Consider the following 26,084-nt stretch of genomic DNA (forward strand, 5'->3'; position numbering starts at 1 on the left):
AATTAATTTATATATTACGTCAAACGCGAAATTCAATTTCTATCGGTCGCTTTCGCCCCTACCTCGACCCATGGACATGAGGTCCTAGCCCTAGAGTCCATCCTCGGCCACGGGGACCGCGGGACCCGACCCCCCCGAAACCCGAGCCGTCATCGCTCGGACGTTCAACACGGCCTCGAAGGCGCTGGGGACCTCGGCTCCGCGGGCACTCAAAACGCACGGGACCGAAGGGCAGACACCGGGCCCACCGCGAAAAAATCTTCAACGCCTTTTCTTTTTTCCCGTTATGGCAAAAGGGAACGCCGGAGAAAATCACCGTAACGCAGGAAAACGGCAGTTCCAATCACGTCTAAACCCTAGTTTAGTTTAATGGGGGAGGGGGGTTTGAAACAGATTCAAAGCAAAACTCGCTTTCGCTCTCACGCGCCGTATCCGTGTCGTCCCCGTACCCCCCAAAACTTCCACCGTCCATCGTCATCCCTGCTCCTTCCCCCCACTTTCCTTACAAAGGAGAACCCCGGAAAAACAGGTCAAAATACTCTCCTTTTGTATCCCACCTTTTTTTTTTGGTGCATATAAAAAGAAAAAAGAAGAAGGAGAGGAAGAAAGAGAAGAAATTGTGCCCGTCACATCCTTTCTTACACAGTCCCAATAGTTTCGCCAATCCCATGTGGCCACTCCATCCCAAACCCCATTAGTCCCCCCTCCGCACCAAATCCCCCGCATTTTCCCCCTTCCTCTTTCCTCCCTCTTCCTTCTTCTTCTCCTTCTTCCCTCCCGCACCTCCTAAATCCCCCAAATTGAAAACCTAGGGTTTTTGGGTCCGCTCCTCTGCCTCTGTAAGTTTCGAGTTCCCCGGTTCCGCCCCATCGCGGATCGCGCGGTCCACGATCTCATGGACCTGCTGCAGCCGCAGCCGCAGCAGCAGCATCAGCAGCGGGAGGAGGAGGAGGAGGAGGAGGAGGAGCGGCGGAAGCAGGAGATTCTCCGGCTGTTCGAGTCGTCCGCCGAGGAGCAGGAGCAGCTGCAGGGCTCCGCCAAGCGCCGCGGCGGCGGCGGTGAAGACCTCGCCGGCGTCGATCAGCGCGAGGCCGAGGCGGCGGCGGCGGCGGCTACTCCTCCTCGGGAATCGGACGATCCGCGGCCGGCCGAACTGCCGCGGGATGCTGCCGGCGCCGCCGCGGCGCCTCCGGTGGGCGGGGTAGCTTCCGTGAGGGCGGCGGGGCCGCCTCCGCCTCTTCCTCCTCCGGTGGGCGGGGGAGCTCCGGTGAAGGCGGGATTGGCGGCGGCCGTGAGTGGTCCGGGGAGGCGGAAGCGCGGCAGGCCGCCGAAAAACGTAGGGGAGGCGAAGGTGTCTCAGCCGGTGGCGAGGAATAAAGCCGAAGATGAGGAGGACGTTTGCTTTATTTGCTTCGATGGTGGCAACCTCGTGTTGTGCGATCGCAGGTGATTTATTTTAGAATTATTTTTTTTCCGGGCTTTGTGTTTGTGATAGTTTGGCGGTTAGAGTTTCAAATATTGCGGTAACCGGAGAATCGGCGGAAAGAAGGGGGACGTTCTGAAGTGAATAGTAATGGTGCTTTCTTTGGTAAATTAAGATTGGCATTTGAAGCTAAAATCATAAGTCTATACTTGGTTTGGATATCATTTATGAGGCGAACTTGATGTCTAGTTTCGCGGCGAGAAAATGGGAATGTTTAATCTGTGCACCGGCTTCAATTAATGGGTCCTTCCTTCATCCCCCACCAAGACTGTTGGCATTTGAGAAACTGAAATTTGTCTCGTCTGTTTTATTCAATTTTCGGTGTCTCGCTTGAAATGAAAAAAACTGCAAACTTGTTTAGCAAGGTCTGCGAGATGTTTTTTTTCTCAATACGAGGGCCTTTTCCTTGTTTATCCCAAGTTGGATAGGATAACTGAATTTTAATCTTGTCTTAAGTGAATAGGCAGTCTTGACGTGATCGGGGTTTTCGAGGGTTTATGTGGTCCATTATGGTTAATTTGTTGCGATTTCTTAACTGTAGGGGTTGCCCCAAGGCATATCATCCTGCTTGTATCAAACGGGAGGAGGCATTTTTCCGGTCAAGAGCTAAATGGAATTGTGGTATGCCAAACTTTTCCAAACTTTATCAGTTACTCATTAGTTTCTGTTGATTGGCATTTTGTTGTCGTTCTTAAACCAGGGTTTAGATCTGACACGACATATTTTTCGAGGGAGAACATTGTTCATTACCACGATATAACCTGTTATTTGCAGTTAAATACTTCAGAGTTCTCAACTTTAGATAGAGTTCAGGCGGTTGGGTGCTATATGAGCATCAATTATTGCCTTTATACTCACTTCGCAATGGAAAGAGAGTTTTTTTTCCAGAGACTCGACTCAAGCCTGCGTGTTGTGCAAAATCATGAAAATGTGAAAGTGAATTATTATCTCATGTCAATGTGGAGAATTGATGATCGTGAGAATAATAAGAAGAATGAAAACGACATTTTAAACTGAATGATAAAGCAGTGGATCAAAGGGCAAATCATATATCTTCAGCTTGAACAATGTTGATTTCAATGTATGTTTCAAGAGAGCTAGAATCTGTTGTTGATGTTGGAGGTAATTTGAACCTAATCTTTGACGGTAGATTTACTGAGTATTTGCCATAACAGAGAAGTAGAGTTTTTGACCTATGAGAAAGTGTAGGTTTGGTTGTTTCATGGTAAGACTATCAACTTCTGACACGCACAAAATTGCATTAATACATGCGCGGTAGATATTCCTTTAATATCACTTTCCATTTTTGGGATGGTGGCTGAACTCTTGGACCTGAAAATTAAAAAGAATCTGCATGAAAAATCTGTGGCAATGATGACCATACGTATTGACATGTTGGACTAACCATTTTGAACACATTTAAGTGCGTAGCACTCGCATGCTTTCGTACAAGTTCATTATGAAAAAACACCAAATAGTTCATGTTGTGAAATTTGGCATAGCTTAGACTAATATGTATTCGAAAGAGAGAAATAAAGACGTATCGAAAGAAATCCAAAAGGTAAGGAAAAAACCACTTACGTGTACAAGCCTCTTCATTGTATTTATATATAGGAAAAAGAGGATAGTAGACCCAAATCTGACCTTCATAAAACACTATCGGTCCAAAGATACGTCCACATTATCTATTTCACTTGTTGCTTCAATGCTTGGCAAATGAAACAAGAACTTGTTGCTTCAACTGAACCAAGAAAATGAAATTCTGTGTAAGAGATGCTCCAATGGAGGCACCGTACCTGATTTGTGGTGTTATTGTAAATTTTCCTTACTGCATGAGCCTCCATTTCCTTCGTATAATATAATTGGTTGTAGCCTCTTAGTATGCTCAATAAAGCCAGCAAGTGAGTTCAAGTGATCATCTAAGTAGGACTGAGAGGTTACAAGAGAATGATGATTACTGTGGATTCGAGGATGACATACATCTATGACTTTACCGTTTATTATTTGTCAATGTAAACGGACAGAAATGTCGGATCTGTTGGGTTTTTCCCTGTTCACTAGCTGCTCTTCCTAATTGCAGGAATGTTAAATACTGAATGGACAAACTAATATATGTTTCCTATGTAGTTGGAGGTTGTAGAATTGACCTTCCTGTAAGCATGCATGAAATGGCAGGTCAAGCGCATGTATTGGCTGGTTCTGTGAATGATGTTTTCTTTGATGGTGTGGTTTGTACTGGTTGGGGATATTTTCCTGTAACCTCCGCTGGGTTTATAAAACCGTAATTCTCTGTACATTCCAAGGTGCATGTCACTTTCATGGGCTAGCGAGCCTTGGTAGTGCTTCATCAAAGGGTAGAAAGAGGGAGAGGGAGGTTATTAATGCACTAAATCATTATAGTCTGGATGGTAGATGATCATAGTTATTGAGGGAAAGTATACGAAGATTGGAAGTATCCGAGCATAGAGAGGGAAAGGTTACTTACAATTGGGTCCTCAAATTCTCGTAAACAAGTCAATTTTTCTTTTTAATGTTAAAACTGGTGGATCCTTAAAATTCTCCCCATCTTAAGTCATCATACAAATTGGCCCAGATCCTTCTAAGTAGCAAATAGATTATGACACTGAATCACCTTGAATGGACAATGTCATAATAAATGAGCAATTTTAAAACATTTTCGGCTACATGATGAGAAAAGCCTACTTACCGGGTACCCACCGTAAGAAAATTCAAATTAGCACTTAAAAACTTGCATTATTTTGATCCTACTAATACTGTGAAGTAAAAAAAAAGCATGCAAGTAGGCCAACTTTCTTGGAAAAAAGATGTCCACATGGAAAACTTGAGTGCCTCATTTACATGTTTCCACTTTCCATTGATAATATTAATGGACCTTTTCTTACTCTATTGTTGACAGACGAAGCATTTATTTTTTCCTTTCCATCATAAAGTGGTCTGTTCAAACGACTTATCTGTCTTTGTTTAACTCATTCGGGAAACATATAGATTATATTGCCTTCTTGAATTCCAATGTTAACCTTAGTTGTGATCTTTACGTGTGTATTTCATTCATTTCAGGTTGGCATATATGTAGCACTTGCCAAAGAGCGGCCCACCATATGTGTTATACCTGCACGTATTCTCTCTGCAAGAATTGTACGAAAGGTGCTGACTATGTGTGTGTGAGAGGAAACAAAGGATTGTGTGGGACATGCTTGAAGACAATAATGCTTATTGAAAATATAAGGCTGGGAAATGAGGAAAAGGTATGCGCCAACTCTAAGGCTGATTATCTTGCTCTTCTTCTTTTGACAAGATTTGCATGTCTGGGAATTGCGTAGAACTACGAACTGAAAAATTTTCCAACTCACTTCCATTTGCTGTAGAAGTTGTCAATGCTGTTCAATAGTCACACAGCTCTCTCTGTGAATTAAGAAGAAACATAAGAAGTTTGGGACATTTACCTTGACGGGCTGCTTTGCCAGGGTTTTTTTTATTGGTTGGAACCAAATTCAAAATTGTACAGCTGGGGTGTTGGTTAGGAAGTGGAGCTTTGTCACCAGGATCTTGCTGGGCTCATTATGGACCGTCCGGTGGGGCATATTATAACTTCAAAACTGCTTTTGACAAATACCTACTCCCAGATGTTGGGCCTCTACGCCTATATGCTCAAGTATTTTTCAGTAGTGGAAACGAATTACTTTTCCATGTATTAAAATTTTGTGGCTTAGAAGTTAGGCATACAATCTTTGCTCACATCAATTAGTTAACTATCTAATTATCACAGTCAAATTCAATAATTTGCGAAAATGTCCTTAGACACTGCTTATCGCAAGTTGCCAATCTGACAAGAATACAAGTTAAAGCGCCTCAACTAGTACGAAATCTTTCCATTTAGTTAGAAAAAGTAAAGCCCGCCTCTTTGCATGAGAGAGAGAGAGAGAGAGAGAGAGAGAGAGAGAGAGAGAGAGAGAGAGAGAGAGAGAGAAGGATCTCAACTTTTGGAAGTTCACTTGCTGGTGGGGGCAGAGATTAAATATATTCTGTGGAGCTTCTCCTGGTTTGGATAGAACTGTAATGAAGCTGATAAGGTTTTTTCGGGAAATCTCCTTGCTTGTATCTAAGATAGAGGTTGAAGATTTGTTTCCTAAAAGGGAAGCTAATTGGTTTTGAAGATTTTGTGCAATTTGACCACCATTATTAACACTGACCATGATGGTACTGTCGAACCATCTTCTTAGTCTCAAATGTTTTTGTGGGACAACTAGCTCGTAATAGGACTATCGCATCTTGTAACTCCACTTCCCCTTGGATTCTTACTCTTGTGCTTAGTGGTGTCCTCCGCTTGGATAAGCATGGAGAAGAATTGAACTGTCAAGGCACCCTGGGGTGCCAGCTCAGGTATTGAAAGTGCTTAATAGTTCCACCGCAGAGAGAATTTACATAATGTGCCAATTTGTATTCCATCCCTATATGCCAAAAAAGGCATCGTGTCAACCCATCTATGTCTGGGTCCACTGAAAGAAGCCTTTGACCTTTGAGAATCTTGTCTCTCTATCTGCAAAGAGGAAAATCGAACATGGCATGACTGTAGAATACAGTTATGCTTGATGGGGTATGTATGCTGCCCCTCAATTTGTGGACATTTATTTGTGAGTGTTATTGTTCTGTCTTATTCTCTGCATTTTAAAGCTTGTTACAGAAGTTGGTCTGTTGAATTTGAAATTACCTTGTATATGTGCCTCACCCAACTGTACGTGCGAGCGTGTGCTTGTGCGTGCACATGCATGTGCTTGTGCGGGTGTGTGGCACTCACTCCTTGATGCGCACACCAATCTCAGGCATTCTACCTTGACTATTTGTCCTTTGGACGCTACTTTGCAGGTTCAAGTAGATTTTGATGACAAAAGTAGCTGGGAGTATCTCTTCAAGGTTTACTGGATATACCTGAAGGAGAAGTTGTCTTTATCTACGCACGAACTCATCCAAGCTAAAAATCCTTGGAAAGAATCTGACATGTTGTCTAATAAGCAAGTGCCTCCTAGAGTAGTTAATGGTAATAATGGTCGAAAAGCCTTTGGGTTAGACGACTTCAACAGATATGGGGCAGCTGATTGCTCAAACAGAAGAAAGACCAAGAAGCAGGTGAAAGTTATTGAGGAAGAGGTTCAAAGTGAACATTTAAACCCAATTGATGGAGGGCCATCCTCATCCTCTAACGAAGGCATCACATGGGCATCTAAGGAGCTCTTGGAGTTTGTTGCACTCATGAAAGATGGCAATACATCCATTCTATCTCCATTTGATGTGCAAAAACTATTGTTGGATTATATTAAAAGTAATAATCTTCGCGACCCACGCCAGAAATGCCAAATCCTTTGTGATTCAATGCTGTTTAGTCTATTTGGCAAAGCTGTTGTTGGCCATATTGAAATGCTGAAGCTTCTCGAGTCTCACTTTCTTGTGAAGGATAAACCTCGGATTGATGGTTTCATTCATGGGCCAGTTGTTGAGGCAGTTACTAGCCAGATGAACATTGATTCGAACAATCATAATGAGCTGATGGTGGGTACTGATAAGAGGCGTAAAACTAAGAAGAAGATTGATGAGAGGGTATCACAGGCTAATCCAGATGACTATGCTGCGATAGATGTTCATAATATAAGATTGATATATTTGGAGCGGAACATGATGGATAAGATGATTGATGATTCTGAAAAGTTTCATGAAAAGGTCGTGGGATCGTTTGTCCGCATAAAGATTTCTGATTTGGACCAAAAGCAGGATCATCATAGGCTTGTCCAAGTCGTCGGTAATTGTTTATTGCCATTCCTACGAATTATTAGAGCAGTGCTTGATTGGTAATGTATTCTGTGCGAACTCATCAAATGCCAACTTTTGCTATACAGGTTCTAGCAGGGTAGAAGAGACAAATGAAACTGGTGGCAAAAGCGCAAGTATGAAGCTTGAAATACAAAATTTGGACAAGAAAGAAGCCATATCAATCAATGAGATTTCTAGTCAGGAATTCTCTGAGGTGATCAGACAAGTATCAAATGATGCTCTCTTTGATTGATCAATGCGTGATATCCTGTGTCCTCATTTTACTTAGCTTCATAGGTTGTACCTCTGCATAATGTACTTAAATAGATGCTACCTTTTCGAGGTCAACTCGATTGTGAATTATTTCATATGCAATACTAATCCTAGTGTGAGTGTCTAAAATTTTGGTGGCAAGGTGTGGAGTTCCTGTGGTAACGTTCAAGGAAGGCAGCTACACTGGCGCCTCCTCTCACCCTGCCTTTGTTAGCATAAAAATGTCTTAAAACTTTGTATCTCAGCTTATATTAGGAGCATTGGATAAATTGAATGGCTCATAACCTGGTCCCACGGTTCCTAGGGTTGGCCCCTTTGGAATTGGCATGCTAGGCTCTAGAAGCTCTTGTCCATCTTGTGTGCTCGAGTGAGCTTTCGATAATAAGCCCACTTCCACCTCCTCATCTTCACTTTACTTATAAAGGAAAATAAAAATACATGAGTAGAAAGTTTAGGAGTCTTTTCTAGTTGCTGTCCTTTGCTGTTTGTTGGGGAGAATCCAAGTTTTTATTTTTTATTTTTGGCCTACTATGTATATTGCCTTTCAATCTATTCTGGCCTTTCCCTTCTTTAATGGAGCTTCATAAGGAATATGATTTTCTGTAGGTCATTAATCTTAGTTGAAGGGTTCAGAATATAAAATCCATGAAATTGAGTGATTTTGATTGATTTAGTTGTACTTTTCAAAGTTCTTAAGTCACATATGTGACATAAATTGTAGTTTTGCAATGATGGGTCTTTTCTTCTTTTTCCTTTCTCAGGATGAATGCAGGCGATTACAGGAGAGCATGAAGCGTGGGCTGATTAAACAGTTGACTGTGGTGAGTGGCATGTTCTAATCTCGGTCATTTCTTTCTTAAAGGATTTAACTTAACTCGAAAACGGTCCATGCTTCTTGGCAGGGTGAGATCCAGAGGAAAGCAATGGCGTTGCAGGAAGTAAGAGTTACTGATGTAAGTTCCTTCAACCCAAAAACACATGGTGCCATCTGTACCTTCTTTAAGGATTTAGCTTCATCTTTAATCTCACTGCGGTTGGGGCATGTTATTTCTGTTCTTCTTGCCAGGAGGCTAATTGTTTTATTTGTTTTATTTTTGCCCTTGCCTTCAAATTTCTGATTTAGTGGCTGGAGAAGGAGATAGTACGGCTCAATCATCTTCGTGATCGAGCAAGTGAAAAGGGACACGGAAAAGAATATCCTCTTTTATTAGATCTTATATTACTTCTTTGTATTCTTTCTACCACTAATTGGGCGAACCTGACCAGACTTTTAATGATCAAGCTTTTTGGTCAATCTTATCTTGTTGTAGCCTTGTACGTTTAGTGATCATGTGTCAAACATCTAGTAGTGAATGTCGCAATGGAATTAAAGATCTTTTCAAAGGGGCATATAAAACTAATAATTTGGTTTGCGAGATACTATAATTATAATAATAGTGCCTTCTTCATGTCCGATGTTTTCAGGTTCAACCATGTCATCCGTCTTAACATTGATCCTTGTTGAAGAACCTAGCTGAACTCTTGTCTAGGTCCTACCCATTTTATTTATGATATTTGCTGCAGGTTTGATAAAGATTTATTCTGTGGTAGCCTATTTAGTCTTATAAATATTTTGCCTGAGATAAGTATTTTCTTGGTATTTGCCAAAAGTTTCGCCCTCATGATGCCCTTTTCTTTATGCCAGCCGAACTTAGCAGAATGAGGCTTGGCTTTTTGTTGTTTGATGCCCCTTTCTATGTACACGCTGATTACAGCTCAGCTGCCTCGCAGTGGGAAGGGGCTTACTTGGCTTTTGGTTTGAGCCATTGAGGACTTTAATTACTAGAAGATGGTGGTATTGGTGGGTATGAATAAAATAGAAGCTGAGGGAATAATATGTCCTTGTCCCCACTGTAAGTTCACATGGATAGAGCAGAATCACGATTAGTATTACAGCACTCTATCTGAACCATCACCTCTTGAAATAAGTTGCAGAAACAAAGATATGTCTTCTTTCTGTTTTTTGCTTTCGAAAGACAGTGAAAATTGGGAATTCTTTTGAGTATTTCTTGACCACATTTCACGCTTAGAGAATTCATGGAGAAATTACAACTCCTGAGTTCACCTGAAGAACGTCAGCGCAGACTGAATGAACTTCCTGAAATACACTTCGATCTGAGCATGGATCCTATGTATGAAGCTAAAAGTGACTCTTCTTTACCAGGTCAGAAGAGCAAGATCTACAATGTATTTTGCTTTTATGAACTTTTGATATTTGCAATAATATAGTTTAGCTCATTGTGATTTTGCTTTTTACATGCAGATGGGAATAAAAATGTGACAAATTCTCAATCCGGCAGAAAGAGGAGGGCATCAACCTCTCCACAGAGGGGGAGCAGTGACTTGACAGAAACTCGAAGCAGATCTCAGAAAAAGAAATTAACTGATATGGATAGAGAGTCTCTGAGCCAAATGCCTGAGATGAATGGATCCTCAAGAATTCAGGCACATGAAGGATCTATAATGAGCAGTTGGAAGACAGAATCGCTTTCTGGAGTTGCATCAGAAATATCACCGTCACCTCTTTCAACAGGAACTGAACAATCTGTGAACGATGTTGAGATATACAAAATATGGCACTACCATGATCCAAGGGGGAAAGTTCAAGGACCTTTTACTTTGATTCAGCTGCGTAAATGGAATGAAAGTGGGCATTTCCCGCGTAATTTGAGGATATGGAAGATAGACGAAGCACTAGAAGATTCTTTACTCTTGACTGATGCATTGAATGGACGGTATACTAAACAGCCCTCTGTGCCACCAGACGAAATAAAGGTGAGCTCCATTGACCAACATAACAGACAGGAGGAATTGAAAAGTGTCGTGACAGATGTAAGTATTGGTGAAGAGAGCTGCATTCCCAAAGAAAGTATCTCCAATTCTCCTAGCAAAGCTGGTGAGGAAGCCTTTCCAAATGGTGGATTAGGCTCCAATTTGTCAAGTCTTATCAGTGCAATAGATACTATTAGTAGCAGAGAAGAAAATGCTAAAAATCTTTTGCTGGGAGCAGATGTCCCGAGTAATGATGGTAAGGCTTCTCCAGTTCGGGTCCAGTCTCCTCGGCAAAATGAAAGCCATGAAGCTTCCCAGAATAATGGAAACCCAAGACCACCTCCGGTTATTGATGGTCAAGCAAATGGTGGATGTACGAATGATAAGCAAGTTGGTGGTGATGGGCATTCCGGTCAGTTATCTGGACAGAATTGGGTAACTGCACCTCCTGTAGATGGTTCTATGAATGATTGTGATCCAAATCCTCCTGTGGTGCCTTTGGACAAATCGCTCGATATGCCACCGAAAAATGGAGAAACTGATTTATCTGGTATGGACATTGAAACACCAAAGACAGACACTGAAGAAATGAAAAATCAAGTCACGGAGAGCAAACAGTCTTTGTCATCCAATATTCCGGTGCCAGATTCGGGTCCAAGCTGGAGCACAAATTCCAGCTTAGTGGGTTGTGCACGACAGGTCAATGAAGTGTCAAGAGAATGGAATATGTATTCTTCTACCCCGGCTAAACTAGTTGACGAATGGGACTCCACTCTTGTGTCAGCATCATCCTTGAAACCGGCTGAGATGGGTGGTGATCATGCTGCCACTCCGACTTCTGGCCCAATAGTGCACCCTTCATCGTCAGATAACGTGCCTGATACAACTAGTTGGCAGGCAATTGTTACAGAACCCAATGATTTTAGCTCCTTAGCCGAGGAGTCGGTTTCTGACCTGTTGGCTGAAGTTGAAGCTATGGAGTCTCTTAATGGCTTGCCTTCACCTACTTCGATATTGAAGTCAGGTCCAGAATTGGTGGAAGGGGGTAAAGATGATTGTTTCAGTCCTGTAGAGGTGTTCAGTCCTGGTCCGCCTCCAGGAAAGAGAGATGCTTTCAGCTCTACTAGTGATATGCATGTACCCTCACAATCCACAATTACTGATGAACCTCAGGGCCTTCCCAATGCTGAAAAGATGTCTAGTGGGCGTTCGTCTGTGAGTGCTGAGGCAGTGGAAGATCAGAAGCATAGTGATGTATCTGTTAACCAGTGGAAACCAGGGACCAGCTCCTCCATTTCTGGTCCCATGCATTCTCGCCCAAGCTGGGAGGCAGGCCACACCAGTAATACCTGGATAGCCCCGTCGGTGACAACGCAGAGTAACTATGGAGCATTGCCAGGAAACACAAACTTGGGTTGGGTGGGAGCAAATCACGGAAATGCCACCTTGGATTGGGATCCGAGGCATGGACCGGTCGTCGGCAATGGAAACGCTAACTTGGGTGCTGCTTCTGGAAATCAGGGCATTTTAGGGAACCAGCCTAGATACGGTAACAGCGGAAGTAGATATGCAAGTCCGAGAGAACGGGCATATCAGGGATCAGACTTAGGTTTTAATAGGGGTAGATCTGGATGGAGCAGGCAGTATTCCGGTGGCGGCGGAGGAAGCGGCAGTTACCGTCAGCCTCCCAAAGGGCAGCGGGCTTGTAAATTCTATGAAAGCGGGTGTTGCAAGAAGGGAGCGAATTGTAATTTTTGGCATCCTTGATTTGTTTTAGAAGCGGGCCGTGCGAGACTTTTAGTTACTCTCGATCATTCTTTGTTGTAGGGAAGTTTCTATATTCCTGGTTGAGGTCTAATTTAACCTGTAAAGCATCGTTGTTGAAGATATGGGGCGTATAAGAATATAAGGATTGTACCATTCTTGCATCCGCTTGTACAAGGGCCATGTAAGTGGTATGGTACATGTATCTGCTACAATCACATTGCAGCTCAGATAATTTGCTTTGGGAAGGTCATGTAATTTCCTTTGCCTAGGGATGAATTTGTTTGTTTTCGTGTCCACAAGCCTCTGGAGCTCGAAATGGCTGCGCAGCAGATCGCAATGAACGCGAAAAGGGATTAAGCCGAAGGTAGTAATTCACCAATCGAACACTCTAATCTTTTAATCTACGAATATATGATGCGTTTTGATCGTTTTCGCGAAAGCTAAAGTTTGCCCAAATGTTCATCGGGATCTTAATAGTTCAATGAACCGAATCTCGATACCAAGATGAGAAATTCTATTGGGGATCATTTAATGGCGCATTTAGGGTGTGCATGAATACCATTCTGTGCCCGGGAACTATTTTTGAACATAAATGATTTTTTTATTCTCGTATCAGGAAACAATTTATGAGTATTCTAAGGCGTTTGATAAACTGTCCAAAATTTCTATTCCTAGAGTAGAAAAGAACAGAAATGCGTTTGGTAACTATACAAAATTTCGTTCCCAAATAATATTTTAATAATATTTTGAATTGTTTAATTTTTTTTTTTTTACCCATTTTCTTCTTTGGCCACACGTCGCCGGCTCGAACCGCCATAGCCCAGGCCGGCGAGGCGTCACGGCCCTCGCCGGCGGAGACGAGGGTCGCCCTCGCCGGGCGAGGGCGGAGGGCCGGACTGCTGCTGGGCGAGGCCGAGGCCTCGCCGTCGTGACCCACGGCGAGGTCGGCTTCGCCGTGGGTCGCGATGGCGAGGCTCGGCCTCGCCGGATCCGGGCGAGGCCGCCTCGCAGCGGCGAGGCCGTGAATAAATGGCCGTCGCCGGCCGCCGACCGCGCCGGTCACGGCGGCCAGCCCACCAAGGGAAGAACATAAAAATAGAAAAGAAAAAAAAAATCAAAAGTAAAAAAACTAATTCTCAAAATTGTCTTAGAAACAAGAAGCAACTTTTTTTGCTTTTTGTTTCTCTTCACTTCATTTCTCGGCACAAATGTTTGCAAAAATGTGCCCGGAACAAAGTTTACTAAACACGTTTACGTTCAGATTTACGGGAACGAAAGAACGAAAATTTTATATTTGGCACGTTCTCAACGGGCCCTTAAGTCGCATGACAACCATTACGTTTATCTGTTTTTTCTATTTTTTTGTTTTTAGGTACGGAGTTTGGAACATAAATTTATTTGTTAGCAATTTCATTTTTCTATTTCGAGAATAAATTTCTACTCGAGGAAATAGGTTTGGAATAAAAATCGAAGTAAAATTTTTGTACTTTTCTATTTAAGAGCGAAATGAAAAATAAAAACTCTTCTCACCACTTGCCTTCACTACTAGCCGGCCGCTCACCCACCGCCCCCCGTCGTCGCTGGTCGCCTCCCGCCGCCGCCAGCCATCGTCCTGCGCCGCTTGCCAGCTGTCGTCCTACGCCGCTTGCCGGCCGTCATTCATCGCCGTCCGCCATTTGCCTTCCTCCTCCGCCCAACGCCGGCCGCCGCCTCCCACTGCTGCCTAACATCGGCCACCTCCCGCTGCCGGCCAACATCGCCCACCTCCCGCTGCCACCCACCCGCCAGCTACCTCTCATTGTCTTCCTCCACTGCCTCTCGTCGCCGTCCTTTGCCGCCGGCCGCCGCCCAATGCCAGCCACCTCCCACCGCCACCCGCCTCCCATCGCCGGCTGCCTCCCTCCACCACCTATCGTCCGCCGTCCGTCGCCTCCTGCTCGTTGGCTACTCGGGAGGAAGAAATTTTGTGTCCTTATCAAACGAATTTCTATTTCAAAAATAGAAATTTTGTGTCGTTATCAAACGAATATTTTGGCTCAGAAGCTCTTCCATGCAATAAAAATAAAAAAAAATCTATTTCTGGCCAGAAATCTATTAATGATCGAACAAATGTAATTTTGTTTATGGGATTCAGGACGTCGTAAATCTGCAGATAATCTCATGTTTCGGCTGTCCGAATTTCCGACTCCATCCTAACAAAATTCACCAGCGCCCGGTTCGATCGCTTCGCGCGTTGAAAGAGCTTGCAAGAACGAATTCGAAGTGAAACAGTAAAAAAATTTGAAAAGAAACAAAGAAGAAGTCTCGTCTCGTCTCGCCTCGTACGCGAAGTTTTTTGACTTTGAGCGAGCCGAGCGGCACGCCGTCGTTTTCAAAGCCCCCCCTGGAGGCCGGCCCGTCCCTTTGCACCCCGAACCCCGCCAAAAGCTCGGCAGCTTCGAAGAAGAAAACTCGCGAGCGGAGGACTCAAGAGCGATTCCTCCTCCGATCATGGCGGCGGCGGCGGCGACGTCGTTCCTCTCGCCGACGCAGAGGTACGGGGCGGGAGCCCTGTTCGCCCTCGCGCTCCACCAGGCCCAGATCCACCAGACGCGTCCCCTCGGCTCCTTCGCCGGCGGCGAGGCCTCCGACGAGCGGAGCAGTAGCGGGAGCAGCAGCGACTCCGTGTCCGAGGACCCCGAGCTTTGGGTCCACGAGAGCTCGGGCTTGCTCCGGCCGGTTTTCAAGTGAGTTCTGGTCCTCTCTCTTCTTCTTCTTCTTCTTCTTCTTCTTCTTTTTCTTTCCCCTTTTTTGTCAGATTGTGTTCCCCAATTAGGTAGAGATTGATCTCGATCATCTCGTGGCTTATCCGGCGGAATTATGATCTTTCCGTAGTCGTCATAATTTAGGTCGGGTTTGGTTGAATTGGCGATCTTGTCCAGCAGTTACCATAATCAGTGAAAATCAGTTGAGGTTGAACGGGCGATCTTAGACCGTCCCGAATTTTTTATACAGTCGATGTGATCACCGACGATGATAGTATCCTGTTTTCCTTTCCCATTGGATGTTTTTTTTTTGGTTCATTCATTGTTTTGGTAATGCTGATTGTGCAACCGTGATTTGCAGATTTCTAGGTATCGATCAGGCGGCATGGCTGGGTCTGGAGGAAACTGCCGGTTCATCTGCTGCAAAGCATCATGTTGGAGCTGTAGGTCTTTCTGTTTCGAGTAAATTTCGGGATACGAAATATCAGTATAAGATTTCATGGGATATTTCTTCTGCCTCCTAAGTTGGTATTTGATGAGATATTATACTTGGCTATTCGCGGGGTTGCTGCTATCCATGCCCATTCTTTAGAATTAGACCAATGGTCGATGGCATAATGGGGAAAGATATTTGTAGATCTTGGTCTTTTGGCCAGTGAAGGACTAGTGTCGCTTTAGTAACTCAGAACACATTAATTGAATCTGTCATTTTCCTGGCTCTACCAGTGATTTAGCAAACTTTTCTGCTAAACTTAATGTCGTCTTGCCCATGCTCATTTGGTACAGTTCATGAGGTTACTCTCTGAAGATAGCGGTGACAACTCTTCGGAAAGATCAGAACAGCAATTTGCTTTGGCTAAAGCTATAGACTGTATGGCACTTAGCATGGAGACAAATCCTGTGTCTTTCCAGTCTAAGAAGGAGAAGCACCGTGAATATGAGCATGAGTGCCGGCAGAAATGCTCTACGAGTGATGGACAAGAAAATGCTGCAGCAGTGGCTATAGCCTCAGAAACTTTTCCTGATACGAGCGATTACAACATCCAAAGCTCGTCTCTTGGGCCTGGATACAAACTTGATGGGGAGTCTGTGGAGGAAGGTGGAATGCTCAGTTACCAGAGGAAAGTGACAGTTCTTTATGAGCTTCTTTCAGCTTGTCTAGCAGATATTCGTGATGATGACAAAAAGGTTGCTCGACGAAGGAAAGGGTATGATGCTAGACATCGGGTGGCTTTGAGGTTGTTAGCTACTTGGCTGGATATCAAGTGGCTAAAAATGGTTTGTATGCTTACACTCATCTTTCTTTTGTGAAAGCTTTTTGAAAAATATGATTCTTTGCATTCTGACTTATTTAATACTTTAGTATTTTCTGAATAATAAAATCCATGTTTAAATTAATCTAGCTTCTGCCTACTTCCTTTTCTGCAAGAGCCTTAAGTGGGTTTGGGTTGGGGGAAGAGACCCCTCAAGCACAATTTTTTCCTCTTCTATATAGCAACCTAAATATGAAATTAGTTGGCCTCAAGGACAATTTCTCTCCTATATAGCAACCTAAATATGAAATCAGTTGGCCTCAAATAGAGAGATTTGAGATGTATTCAGGGATTGCTATTCCATTTACATAGAGCATTGTTGTTATTAACACCTAAAAAGTTCTCTTTAATCATGTTCAAACTTCTGCCAATTTGGGATGTTTTGGCTGCAGGAAGCAATTGAAATAATGGTTGCTTGCTCTGCAATGGCTGCAGCCAGGGAAAAAGAATTAAAAGAGGAAGAAAAAGCCCAATCGCCAAAGAGCTCATGGGCCAAATGGAAGCGTGGTGGCATCATTGGTGCTGCTGCATTGACTGGAGGAGCCTTAATGGCTATTACTGGGGGTATGAATCTGCTTATTCTTCTCCATATAATGAGTCAGAAGAAAATTAACCTATAACTGGAAATTGTGGCTTAAATTTTTTTGAATTATCTATTCACCTTATCCATATTTAAGCAGGATTAGCTGCACCAGCAATTGCCGCAGGTTTAAGTGCTCTAGCTCCAACGTTAGGCACTTTGATTCCTGTGATTGGAGCAAGTGGGTTTGCTGCCGCTGCGAGCGCTGCAGGAACAGTAGCTGGTTCTGTTGCAGTTGCTGCATCCTTTGGAGGTGAACAGCTCATTGCATTTCTTTGAATAATCCTTTACCTAGTCATCGGATATAGATAGAGTTGCAAGCAGTTGTTTTCAGCTGTCATGAACAGTATCATAGAGTCTTTTTTTTTTCAAGAGTGTGAATTATGCATCAAAGTGTCATATTTTAAGATAAAGTTTCAACTGGGACATTAATTCTAAATAGCTGATTGTAAAACAGCAAATACTTCCTTTTGGCTAAGGTGTTAGGATCTTGGACCCATCTTACTTAAATTACTGATTGGTAATAAATTATGACCTGCAAAGGTTGATCTGATGGGAATAAAATACTGCAGGTAAATGTGATAACATAAATCCAATTCCTAGTCAGGTTTTTGAGCAGGCTCCCTTTTGTGCTAGACTTAACAGTTCAGTTTATCTATGAAAGTTGCTTCACCCAGTTTACTTCATAATCTTGTTGAAGTTTGTCAAAGAAACAGTTATGCTGCATGATGGTACTTTATCATCTTGAGCAGTTTGATTTTTTATTAGATCTTTGTGGTTTTTCTTAGTTCTTTTTATGTCTTCAATTGGAGAGAGATTTCTCCGCTTAAGGGTTTATTGCTACTTCATCAATGCTTTGATTGCTTTGCAAGTAACGATAACAGCATAATTGATTTCCTGAAATTAAGTTTTTGCTTACCCTCTGAAAACCTTATCTGTATTTCCTTTGTCTTTTGATATATCCAGCTGCCGGAGCTGGTCTTACGGGGAGTAAAATGGCAAGAAGAATTGGAGGTGTTGATGAATTTGAGTTTAAATCCATTGGGGAGAACCAAAACCAAGGGGTAAAATACTTATGCTTCCACACTATAAGATAGTCTCCCATCATGCAATTTTGGGAATACATTTCTAACAGTCTGCTATCAATGTCATACCCTCCCTCTAACCCCCTACCAAAATATACTCACATGGATGCGACTTGTTAACTAAGGGTGTGACTTTGCACAAAAGTAGCTGTGTGGAAACATAATTTCTCATTTTCCAACAGCAAAGTCGAGAAAAAATAGTCTGTGGAAAATGTTCTCACTGAACAGAAAATACGCACTAAACTTCGGCAATCGCTTCTATTATTACAGAAAAGGATGTAGTTTGAAACTTGCTTAGCTTACAATACCATTTGGGCGACTGGCATTGACCAAACCACCACTGCAACTCTAGCATTTACATTAACCACCACTGTCTCCACCACCTCCTCCATCAGTGATTATTCATGGTTGCCTCCAGCTTCATCAATCACTCTCAGCTTCTGCACGCCAAGTCCAACCAATCCCATCTGCCACACGTTTGTGAAATGCCATCAACTTGCTTTAATTAGATGCCCTTCCTGTGCATTCATGAAACATAGGAGATCAGTACTGTGTAAACTTATTGCCGTGGAAATGCTTTCTGATAATTTTTTGCTGATACTAGAAAAAGAAAGTGCACATTAAAGGTTCAGTTTCTACAGGAGTCCCATGACTAATTCCTTCAGCACAAGCTTTATTCTTAATATTTTTTCTTATATCAGCGATTAGCAGTTGAGATCTTGGTCTCTGGATTTGTGTTTGACGAGAAGGATTTTGTAAACCCATGGCAGGGACAAAATAACAACTTGGAAAGGTAATTTAACTTCCAATCTTAGGCGTTATCTCAATGGAGTCCGGTGATTATTTATTATAGTGGCACCATTGCCTGCATCCGAGTTTGTTCTGCACAGCTTTTTGACCTTATATGTTGTCTGCACCTTATTGAGTATCATTTTTATGTCGCTTGATTATGGTATACAGTTTTTTCCCTCTCCAGTTTCACCTATAGTTGCAGCAGTGTTGTTGCTTTACAATAGAAAAGCTGATCAGAAAAGTAGCATCACTTATTATCAATAGGAGTACTGTTTTTACTGGGGAGAAGATTTTGAAAAGTCGAATATCCTTTCATGAATTCACTCTCTTGATTTAAATTAGTTTGCCTGTCTTTTCCTTGTGGATTTGAATTAGTTCTGACTTCTCAGTTCTTGCGAGCGCATAATCTTGAACAATTTGACACACATTCCCCCGTTCGACTCTTTTCATGCTGACAACTGTCATCACAAAACGAATGTATGTTTGGACGGTTGGTATTTGATGATTGATCCTAGTTGCCGATTCTTGGTTGTGTAGGTATGCGCTTCAGTGGGAGTCGAAGCATCTAATAGCTGTGAGCACTGCAATTCAGGATTGGCTTACTTCAAGTAATCAGTTTCAATCTTATTGCTCTTAATAGTCCATGGAAGTACACTTTGACCTCACTCCTTTTGTGACATACCAATGCTTGACTCAGGAGTTGCGATGGAACTGATGAAGCAAGGTGCAATGATGACTGTTTTAAGCACACTGTTAACTGCTTTGGCTTGGCCAGCTACATTGCTTGTTGCCACTGACTTTATTGACAGCAAGTGGACAATTGCTATAAACAGGTAACCCTCCACTCAGCCGTAGGATAGTATGTAAAACTGGACAAGGAAAATAACTGTCTACTTCCATCCCTCCACCACATTTCAAACTTACGACAGAGTCCCAACCCTTGTAAACCTCTTTCCTTTTGTCTCTTTAAGAGCTAATATTTCCCAGAGGATTGCTGGTTCTAGTGGTTTCACGATTGAAATGAATTCCATTCAGTTATTGAAGAATTTATGTAATAACCACAAGAAATGAGAGGGAAGTCTCTTGATGTGGTAATTTGATGAGCAAAACCGATTTTAAACTCCTTTTTGCGCTGATTACTCCATTCAAGTAATTTGGTTAGATGAGTTGATCTAGGCCTCTACCAATCCCTGGGGTCTTCAAGACACTTTTGCTAATTAGATTAGTGGAACCAGCGACGTTCAAAGGTTCAAAGGTTCTTGTTTTGCTCTTTGTATAGATCTGACAAAGCAGGAAAGATTCTTGCTGAAGTGTTACGACAAGGCTTGCAAGGGAACAGGTATTGAGCTTAGTAACAGCACTATTGAGTATCCCCTGGAAGTTTTAAATGTGGTTGATCGTCAATCTGAAAATCTCTCAGGCCTGTGACGCTTATAGGTTATTCGCTTGGAGCACGGGTCATTTTCAAATGTCTCCAGTTTCTTGCGGAAACGGAACAGACTGGTACTGTGGAGCCTAGAATTTGTGTTTTTATAGTTCTCTACCCTCTTCAGTCTTTTCTGCTTCATTGGCTGCCTCGGCAGTGCATTAGGCGGGTAAATGCTTGAGTGCTAGTGATCATCAAGAACTTGTTTGCTCTTAACAGCTGAACTTGTTGAAAGAGTCGTCCTTCTGGGTGCACCTATCTCAATTAGAGATGAGAATTGGAAAGCTGCCAGAAAGGTCATTGAACTTTGACTCTCAAGGAGCATCTTCCTACGGCTTGTAACTCTTCTTTGTAGATCTGTATTTATTGATTCAATGCTTACCACTATTTTGCAGATGGTGTCTGGAAGGTTTATTAATGCATACTCCACAAATGATTGGATGCTTGGGCTTGCTTTCCGCGCCAGGTAATTATGATGGACATTGGAGTTGACTGCAGTAAATCTTTCTAGCTCATATACCCTAAACATGTCTATTAATCTGCTTTAGCCCGGAGATATAGATTCCACTGCATTACTCTAAATTGAGCCATCAATTCCTGATTTACATAGACTTTGAGTTACTTGGTCTACAAAATGTATTCTGATCGTGTTTAGAAGTTTCATTTCTGCAGTATGTTTACTCAAGGATTAGCTGGAATTCAAGCAACTGACCATCCTGGGATTGAGAATGTAAGACACGTCAACTTCAGTTGAATGAACATGCATCGGACTACGGTGTATTTATCACTCTCCAATCTGGTTTCTTATGCAGGTCGACATTACAGATCTCATTGAAGGGCACAGTTCGTATCTATGGGCGACGCAAGATATTCTGGACCGGCTTGACTTGGATACTTATTACCCCACTTTCAGGTGCCCTCAACGAATTTGATGGTAAAAAGCCTATCTTCTCCTGCCTGTACAAATAAATGTCCTGTCTGACCCCCAAATTTCTCGTCCTGGCTAAAAGCTTAGATTCGATTTGTAAATAATTTTCATATTTGTTGTACTGCAGAAATGTACCTTTTTATATAGTGAAATCCATTACAGAGCGAATACTGTTGTCATGAGCATAACTTAAACGTACTCCAAGAATGAACAAGGCCATTTGTTTATTTGCAAAAGATCAACTTTACCATTTTAGTCCAATCTCAAATGCTACTGTGCAAATATATATCCAGGGCATTCTACTATCTATCAAATGTCATATGTGCATTTTGATTTCTTTGTTTTCCCCCTTCTAACCAATTAAATATCTGTCACGAAATCTACTTTATATATGTTCTTGGGTCTGTTTTTTGATAGCTTAAGCTTCTAGGACAAGCAACTAAGCTACCGTTCCCTTTTATGGTTACTCCCTCTCAGTTGCCAGTCTGTGCAGTATATGTGCCCCGTAAATTTGATTTAATCATATACTTTTAGTTAATGCGGTGTTATCCAAAAAAATGAAGAATGCAAAAAGTCGACAACTCATACTAGTGTGAACGCAACGATTGTCCGGTGTAGCTTCAATACCAGACGGATCCGGCATTGAGAATTGAAAGGGCACGAAAATTGTTTACAGTCCATCCCCAAATACACGGAAGCAACGGGTATCGCATGTAATACGCTGCGTCTTTGCTTCAGTGGCCATGGTCCCCCAGACATACCAGACGAGTCCGGCATTGAGAAATCGAGGAGCACAAAAATTGTGTACAGTTCATACCTAAATATGCGCAAGCAACGCGTGTCTCATGTAATATGTTGTGTCTTGGCTTCAGTGGCCATGGTTCCCCAGGCATACTCAGCTCGATGCACAACTCACGACCATATAACGGTTCTGATAAATGATAATAAGCATACTCTAATCTCTCCATATTGGCTTGAGGTTTTTATGGAAGCCACGCCAACTTATCAAGCCAAAATGACAAGAGTGACCTTAACCGTACTAATAATGACTTGATGGATCCAAACAGAATGATTGAGCTGGGAATTTTCACGTCAAGCCGGTCTATACAGGTCATATCATGTATTCTGCGTCGTGGCTGCGCGTGTTGTATGCATTTGTTGGACGTGTGCGGCGGAAAATAACTGATAAAAGGTGGTCCAATTCTATAGGACGGCCAGAATCGAATTGCTTCAGACACCACGAATGCCATAAAAAGAAGAAAAGAGATTCTGGATGGATATGCATGGCACCTGCAATTGCTGGTGAGGCTTTAGAGGAAATAGACAGATTCCTGGTTTCCATTTGGCCACAGAAGGGAGTTGCCTGGGATCAACGGGAAGCATTTCGTCATTTTCGCTTCACCGTTCTGGAACTGTGGTTTACTTTCATCCAATACAAGTCCACACCTTCTAGGGAACTCTACTTTGCATTAAAAAAAAACAGGGGAAAAAGTGTCAGAAAATCCTAAACCTTTTTTTTATGTCAATTCAATCCTAAACTCTTTGTTTTTGTGCCAATTTAGTCATTCCAGCTAATTTTAGCCGGATTTTGCTGACGTGGATGCCAGCTAGCCTACATGGCATCGTCTGCGATGCGGTGGATAACTTTTAATAATATTTTAATATTTTTCCTTTCTTCTTCCCGGCGACCGGCTGGAGGCCAGGGGACCTCTGGCGAGCCTCGCCAGCGGCTGGACAAGGCTCATCCTCGCCGGCTCTGGCGAGGGTCGAGCCACGCCGGCCAGCGCAAGGCTCACTAGAGGCTAGGCGAGGCTCTTGGCGAGGGTCGAGCCTCATCGGCCAGCGCAAGGCTCGCTAGAGGCTAGGGGGGCCTCTAGCAAGCCCCACCGGCCACTGGGGAGGGTCAAGCCTCGCACTGGCGGCGAGGCTCGACCCTCGCCAGATCCAGCGAGGGCGAGCCTCGCCCAGGCCAGCGTGAGGCTCAAGCCCCCGCAGGCTAGGGTGGCCTCATTGGGCGTCGCCCGAGCCAAGACGACTCCCGGTGAGGCCGCCGTGGCTTGCGCAAGGGCCGGCCTCGCTAGATCTGGTGAGGGGAGCCCTCACCAGGGCTCGCCCAGCTTGGTTGGGCGACGCCGACCCTCGCCCAAGCGAAGGCAGCTCGCCCGGCCATCGCCTGTGGCCGGTCACCGGCAAAGGAATGAAGGGAGGAAGAGAGAAAAAAAATTAAAAAAAAAATCAGAAAAAAATAATTAAAATATTGTTCATGACAGCATGTGGTGCCACGTAGACCAACCGGCGTCCATGTCAGCAAAATCCGGTTAAAATTAGTTGAAATGACTGAATTGGCACTAGTTCAAAAGGTTTAAGACTAAATTGGCACAAATGCAAAAAGTTTAAGACTTTTCTAACACTTTTCCTAAGAAAAACGTAATGTTGCTGTCAATTCCTTTCTAATAATGCGTATCGAATGGCCGAATCGTCTATAATGTCTTCTTTCCCCCGTAAAGATCATCTATGAAGAAATTGAGATCTGCATTCATACGCACGCCGCGTTGACTTGGGCTGCATATCAATATGCTCTTGTGTCTATATGTAATGTGGTGATTTTCGTGAACACAAGCAAAAGCTCAAGTCGCATCTAGGACTTCTTTAGGAATTACACAAATTATGCGATTCTCTTACGGATATTTCTCATATGTTCTAATCCATTCTAGTATGGATGGGAGGACTAGATCGGTGACAACAGAAAGATCATGTCGGGTTCATATATTTGTCTGTTATAAATGATTTATTATCATAAAAGGAACTCTTATGCGATTCGTTTATACATGTTAATATCTAATGACAGACGATTTGCTGGGCTTCAAGCTAGGTATGGATGCAGTTCAGGAGCTTTTGACTCTTCATTCGACCAGATCAATACAGTATGATTCTAGATTGAAAGAAGATTGGCCATCTCCAATTTCAAACCATGCGCATGCTCCGACCCCAGAACGCTCCAACGCTCGGAGTGTACAAAGTTGACAATTCGATCGAACGCAGATTTCTGAAGAGTCAAACTGAATAACTCCGAAAGTTGTTTCCCTTGACGTGCATGTTTTATAAAACTAAAGGTGATACTGATGACATAAGTGCTGAAGGCAGATTGAGTGTTAGAAAGGAGATTTTATGGAGCAACAGTGAAATAAACCTACCAATCTTCAAGACCCGACACCAGCCGTGACATTTGTTGCAATTTTAAAGAACTTGTCTACTTCTGATATAATTAATCCGTGTTTGGTGTAAATTCTGTAGAATCCTTGTCGGTCAAGTTCAAAAGCTTGAGTGATGTTGATATAGAAAAAGGGCGCACCAGGCGCTTGCCGCCTACCTGCATACAGTAGAGAGAAAAACATTGTTCATTGGTTATTATTTAACGTGACAATTGGGTAAACTTAGAATATCGTCCGTCGTCGCAGATTTTTGTGTTTAACGTGCGTGACATCCTTAATCTCTCATCATATGAGAGATGCCATATGGAGTAATTTATAATAAATTAGCATCCTTAATCCCGCATCACATGAGAGAGGCCATATTGAATGAATTATAAATAAATACCCTAAACGGTCGCCACTTTCGTGGTTACTCAGAGCACTTTCTTCTCTTACTTGTCCTCTAAAAATAGGATCAGTCAGTTGTATAAACTGAACATCCCATACGGATAATTTTCTTTTTACGACGAAAAAGTTCATCTTCACAAGGCAATTCTTGAAGCGGCCGTCATGGTTAATTAAAAATCAGTTTTTTAGGTAAGTATGGATGATCCAACGTTGCAAAGAACCATTGTCCAGTGATTTTCATGGGGAGAGGAGAGAAGAGTGGGTGGGGATGTTGAGTGTGGTGAGGGGCACTTAAGAGAGAGGGAGAGAGAGACAGAGAGAGTTTCACAGGGGTTATGGCTATGGATGACTGGTACATGATGCTGGGAATGTCGAGAAGTAGTTGAAGATTTAACAGCTGAAAGGGATGTAGGAGAGATCTTGAGAGAGAGAGAGAGAGAGAGAGAGAGAGAGAGAGAAGAAGTGACCTAATCTCTCATGAAGAAGTTGCTGGGAAGAAACAAAACCAAGAAAAACAAAGAAAGAAATTGCCCCCACAAAGCTTCTTTTTCCATCATCATGATCATTGTATTCACGTCCCCCTCATCTCCCACCTAAATCCACCCCCGCCCCCAAGTTTTATTCCAATTCCCAACCATATTCCTCCCTCCCTCTCCTCTCTCTCTCTAAAACGTGTGGATACCGTAGACTGAACAAGGGCCAAGCACATTAACCCTCTTGCACAGCTGCAATGTTACACTACTGGTTCAAACCTTTCCGGAGCCTTCGCTTTCTATTATTTTCTTTCGGATCATCTTTCTTGGCGAAATCCTATTCGAACTTTGTGTTAGCTCCATTGCCACGCCGAGAAAGATTTACCTTTCGGAGGTCATTACTGACGCACGCGCACGTCCATATCTTTCTAAAATGATGAATGATTCCCCAATAAGGACTGTACATACATAGATACACATGACGATGTATACGAAATACGGAGGACAAAACTAGCTCCTGTCATCGTACCATTTCCTTACTGGTCAAAAATTCCAAAACAGACCACGTCGACCGGGGAACCATGCCAACCGGTATACATGGGGAAGGAGAATTCCCATACGGATAAGAGCTCCTTTCATTTTCGATTTGGAACATGTCGACTTCACCAACTTGTGTTCCAGTTGGGCTGGCAACAACTTTGGCCATCTACATGCGCACCGCACCTTGCTTAGTCTCTTGTCAAAGGAGCGACAAGTTTGAAGATTAAACCTCTAACGAATGATCTGAGCTCAAGTAAAAAAAACCCTATTTCCTCAGAGAGAGTTCATCAGCAGCTTATAACCCCACTTCAGGTTTAAGATTATGAACACAAAGTGCACTTTGGTCTGCAAGAAATAGTAACTGTGCTATCATCTTATGTATTGCAAGCAAAGAAATATAACATAAAAAGGAGAATCATATGCTCTTTCCATGTACATAAGCATAAA

General features: G+C 42.9%; 2 protein-coding genes across 3 annotated transcripts; both read left to right on the forward strand.

The window, feature by feature from the left end:
- The first annotated feature begins 880 nt into the window (after nt 1-880).
- Nucleotides 881-12,402, forward strand: LOC115693184 (zinc finger CCCH domain-containing protein 44). Its single transcript, XM_030620164.2, has 10 exons — nt 881-1,446; nt 2,025-2,104; nt 4,562-4,749; nt 6,368-7,295; nt 7,393-7,520; nt 8,341-8,400; nt 8,482-8,532; nt 8,703-8,773; nt 9,643-9,782; nt 9,882-12,402. Exons 1-10 carry the CDS (start codon nt 896-898, stop codon nt 12,155-12,157), a joined length of 4,473 nt encoding a protein of 1,490 aa, XP_030476024.2. The 5' UTR covers nt 881-895; the 3' UTR covers nt 12,158-12,402.
- Nucleotides 12,403-14,527: 2,125 nt separating this feature from the next.
- Nucleotides 14,528-21,193, forward strand: LOC115693192 (uncharacterized). 2 transcript variants are annotated; one of them, XM_030620175.2, is made up of 15 exons: nt 14,529-14,883; nt 15,263-15,344; nt 15,688-16,179; nt 16,607-16,778; nt 16,895-17,047; nt 17,761-17,858; nt 18,581-18,672; nt 19,209-19,279; nt 19,369-19,504; nt 19,951-20,010; nt 20,092-20,174; nt 20,317-20,393; nt 20,493-20,563; nt 20,770-20,827; nt 20,910-21,193. In XM_030620175.2, exons 1-15 carry the CDS (start codon nt 14,648-14,650, stop codon nt 21,027-21,029), a joined length of 2,001 nt encoding a protein of 666 aa, XP_030476035.2. In that variant the 5' UTR covers nt 14,529-14,647; the 3' UTR covers nt 21,030-21,193. The 2 variants fall into 2 exon arrangements, with proteins under 2 accessions (XP_056176503.1, XP_030476035.2); XM_056320528.1 differs by lacking the exons at nt 20,493-20,563; nt 20,770-20,827; nt 20,910-21,193 and having other exon boundaries at nt 14,528-14,883; nt 20,109-20,174; nt 20,317-20,381.
- Nucleotides 21,194-26,084: the final 4,891 nt, after the last annotated feature.

Source organism: Syzygium oleosum, unplaced genomic scaffold (genome assembly GCF_021117445.2).
Source record: "Syzygium oleosum isolate NSW1041296 unplaced genomic scaffold, Sole_v2.1 Sole_v2.20, whole genome shotgun sequence".
NCBI classification, from domain to species: Eukaryota; Viridiplantae; Streptophyta; class Magnoliopsida; order Myrtales; family Myrtaceae; genus Syzygium; species Syzygium oleosum.

Coding starts and splice junctions, on each gene's coding strand:
- LOC115693184 (XM_030620164.2), top strand. CDS start 896: ATGGACCTGCTGCAGCCGCAGCCGCAGCAGCAGCATCAGCAGCGGGAG. Junction 4,750..6,367: donor GGCTGGGAAATGAGGAAAAG/GTATGCGCCAAC, acceptor GCTACTTTGCAG/GTTCAAGTAGATTTTGATGA. Junction 7,521..8,340: donor CTAGTCAGGAATTCTCTGAG/GTGATCAGACAA, acceptor TTCCTTTCTCAG/GATGAATGCAGGCGATTACA.
- LOC115693192 (XM_030620175.2), top strand. CDS start 14,648: ATGGCGGCGGCGGCGGCGACGTCGTTCCTCTCGCCGACGCAGAGGTAC. Junction 19,505..19,950: donor TGGACAATTGCTATAAACAG/GTAACCCTCCAC, acceptor CTCTTTGTATAG/ATCTGACAAAGCAGGAAAGA. Junction 20,564..20,769: donor GGGCTTGCTTTCCGCGCCAG/GTAATTATGATG, acceptor TCATTTCTGCAG/TATGTTTACTCAAGGATTAG.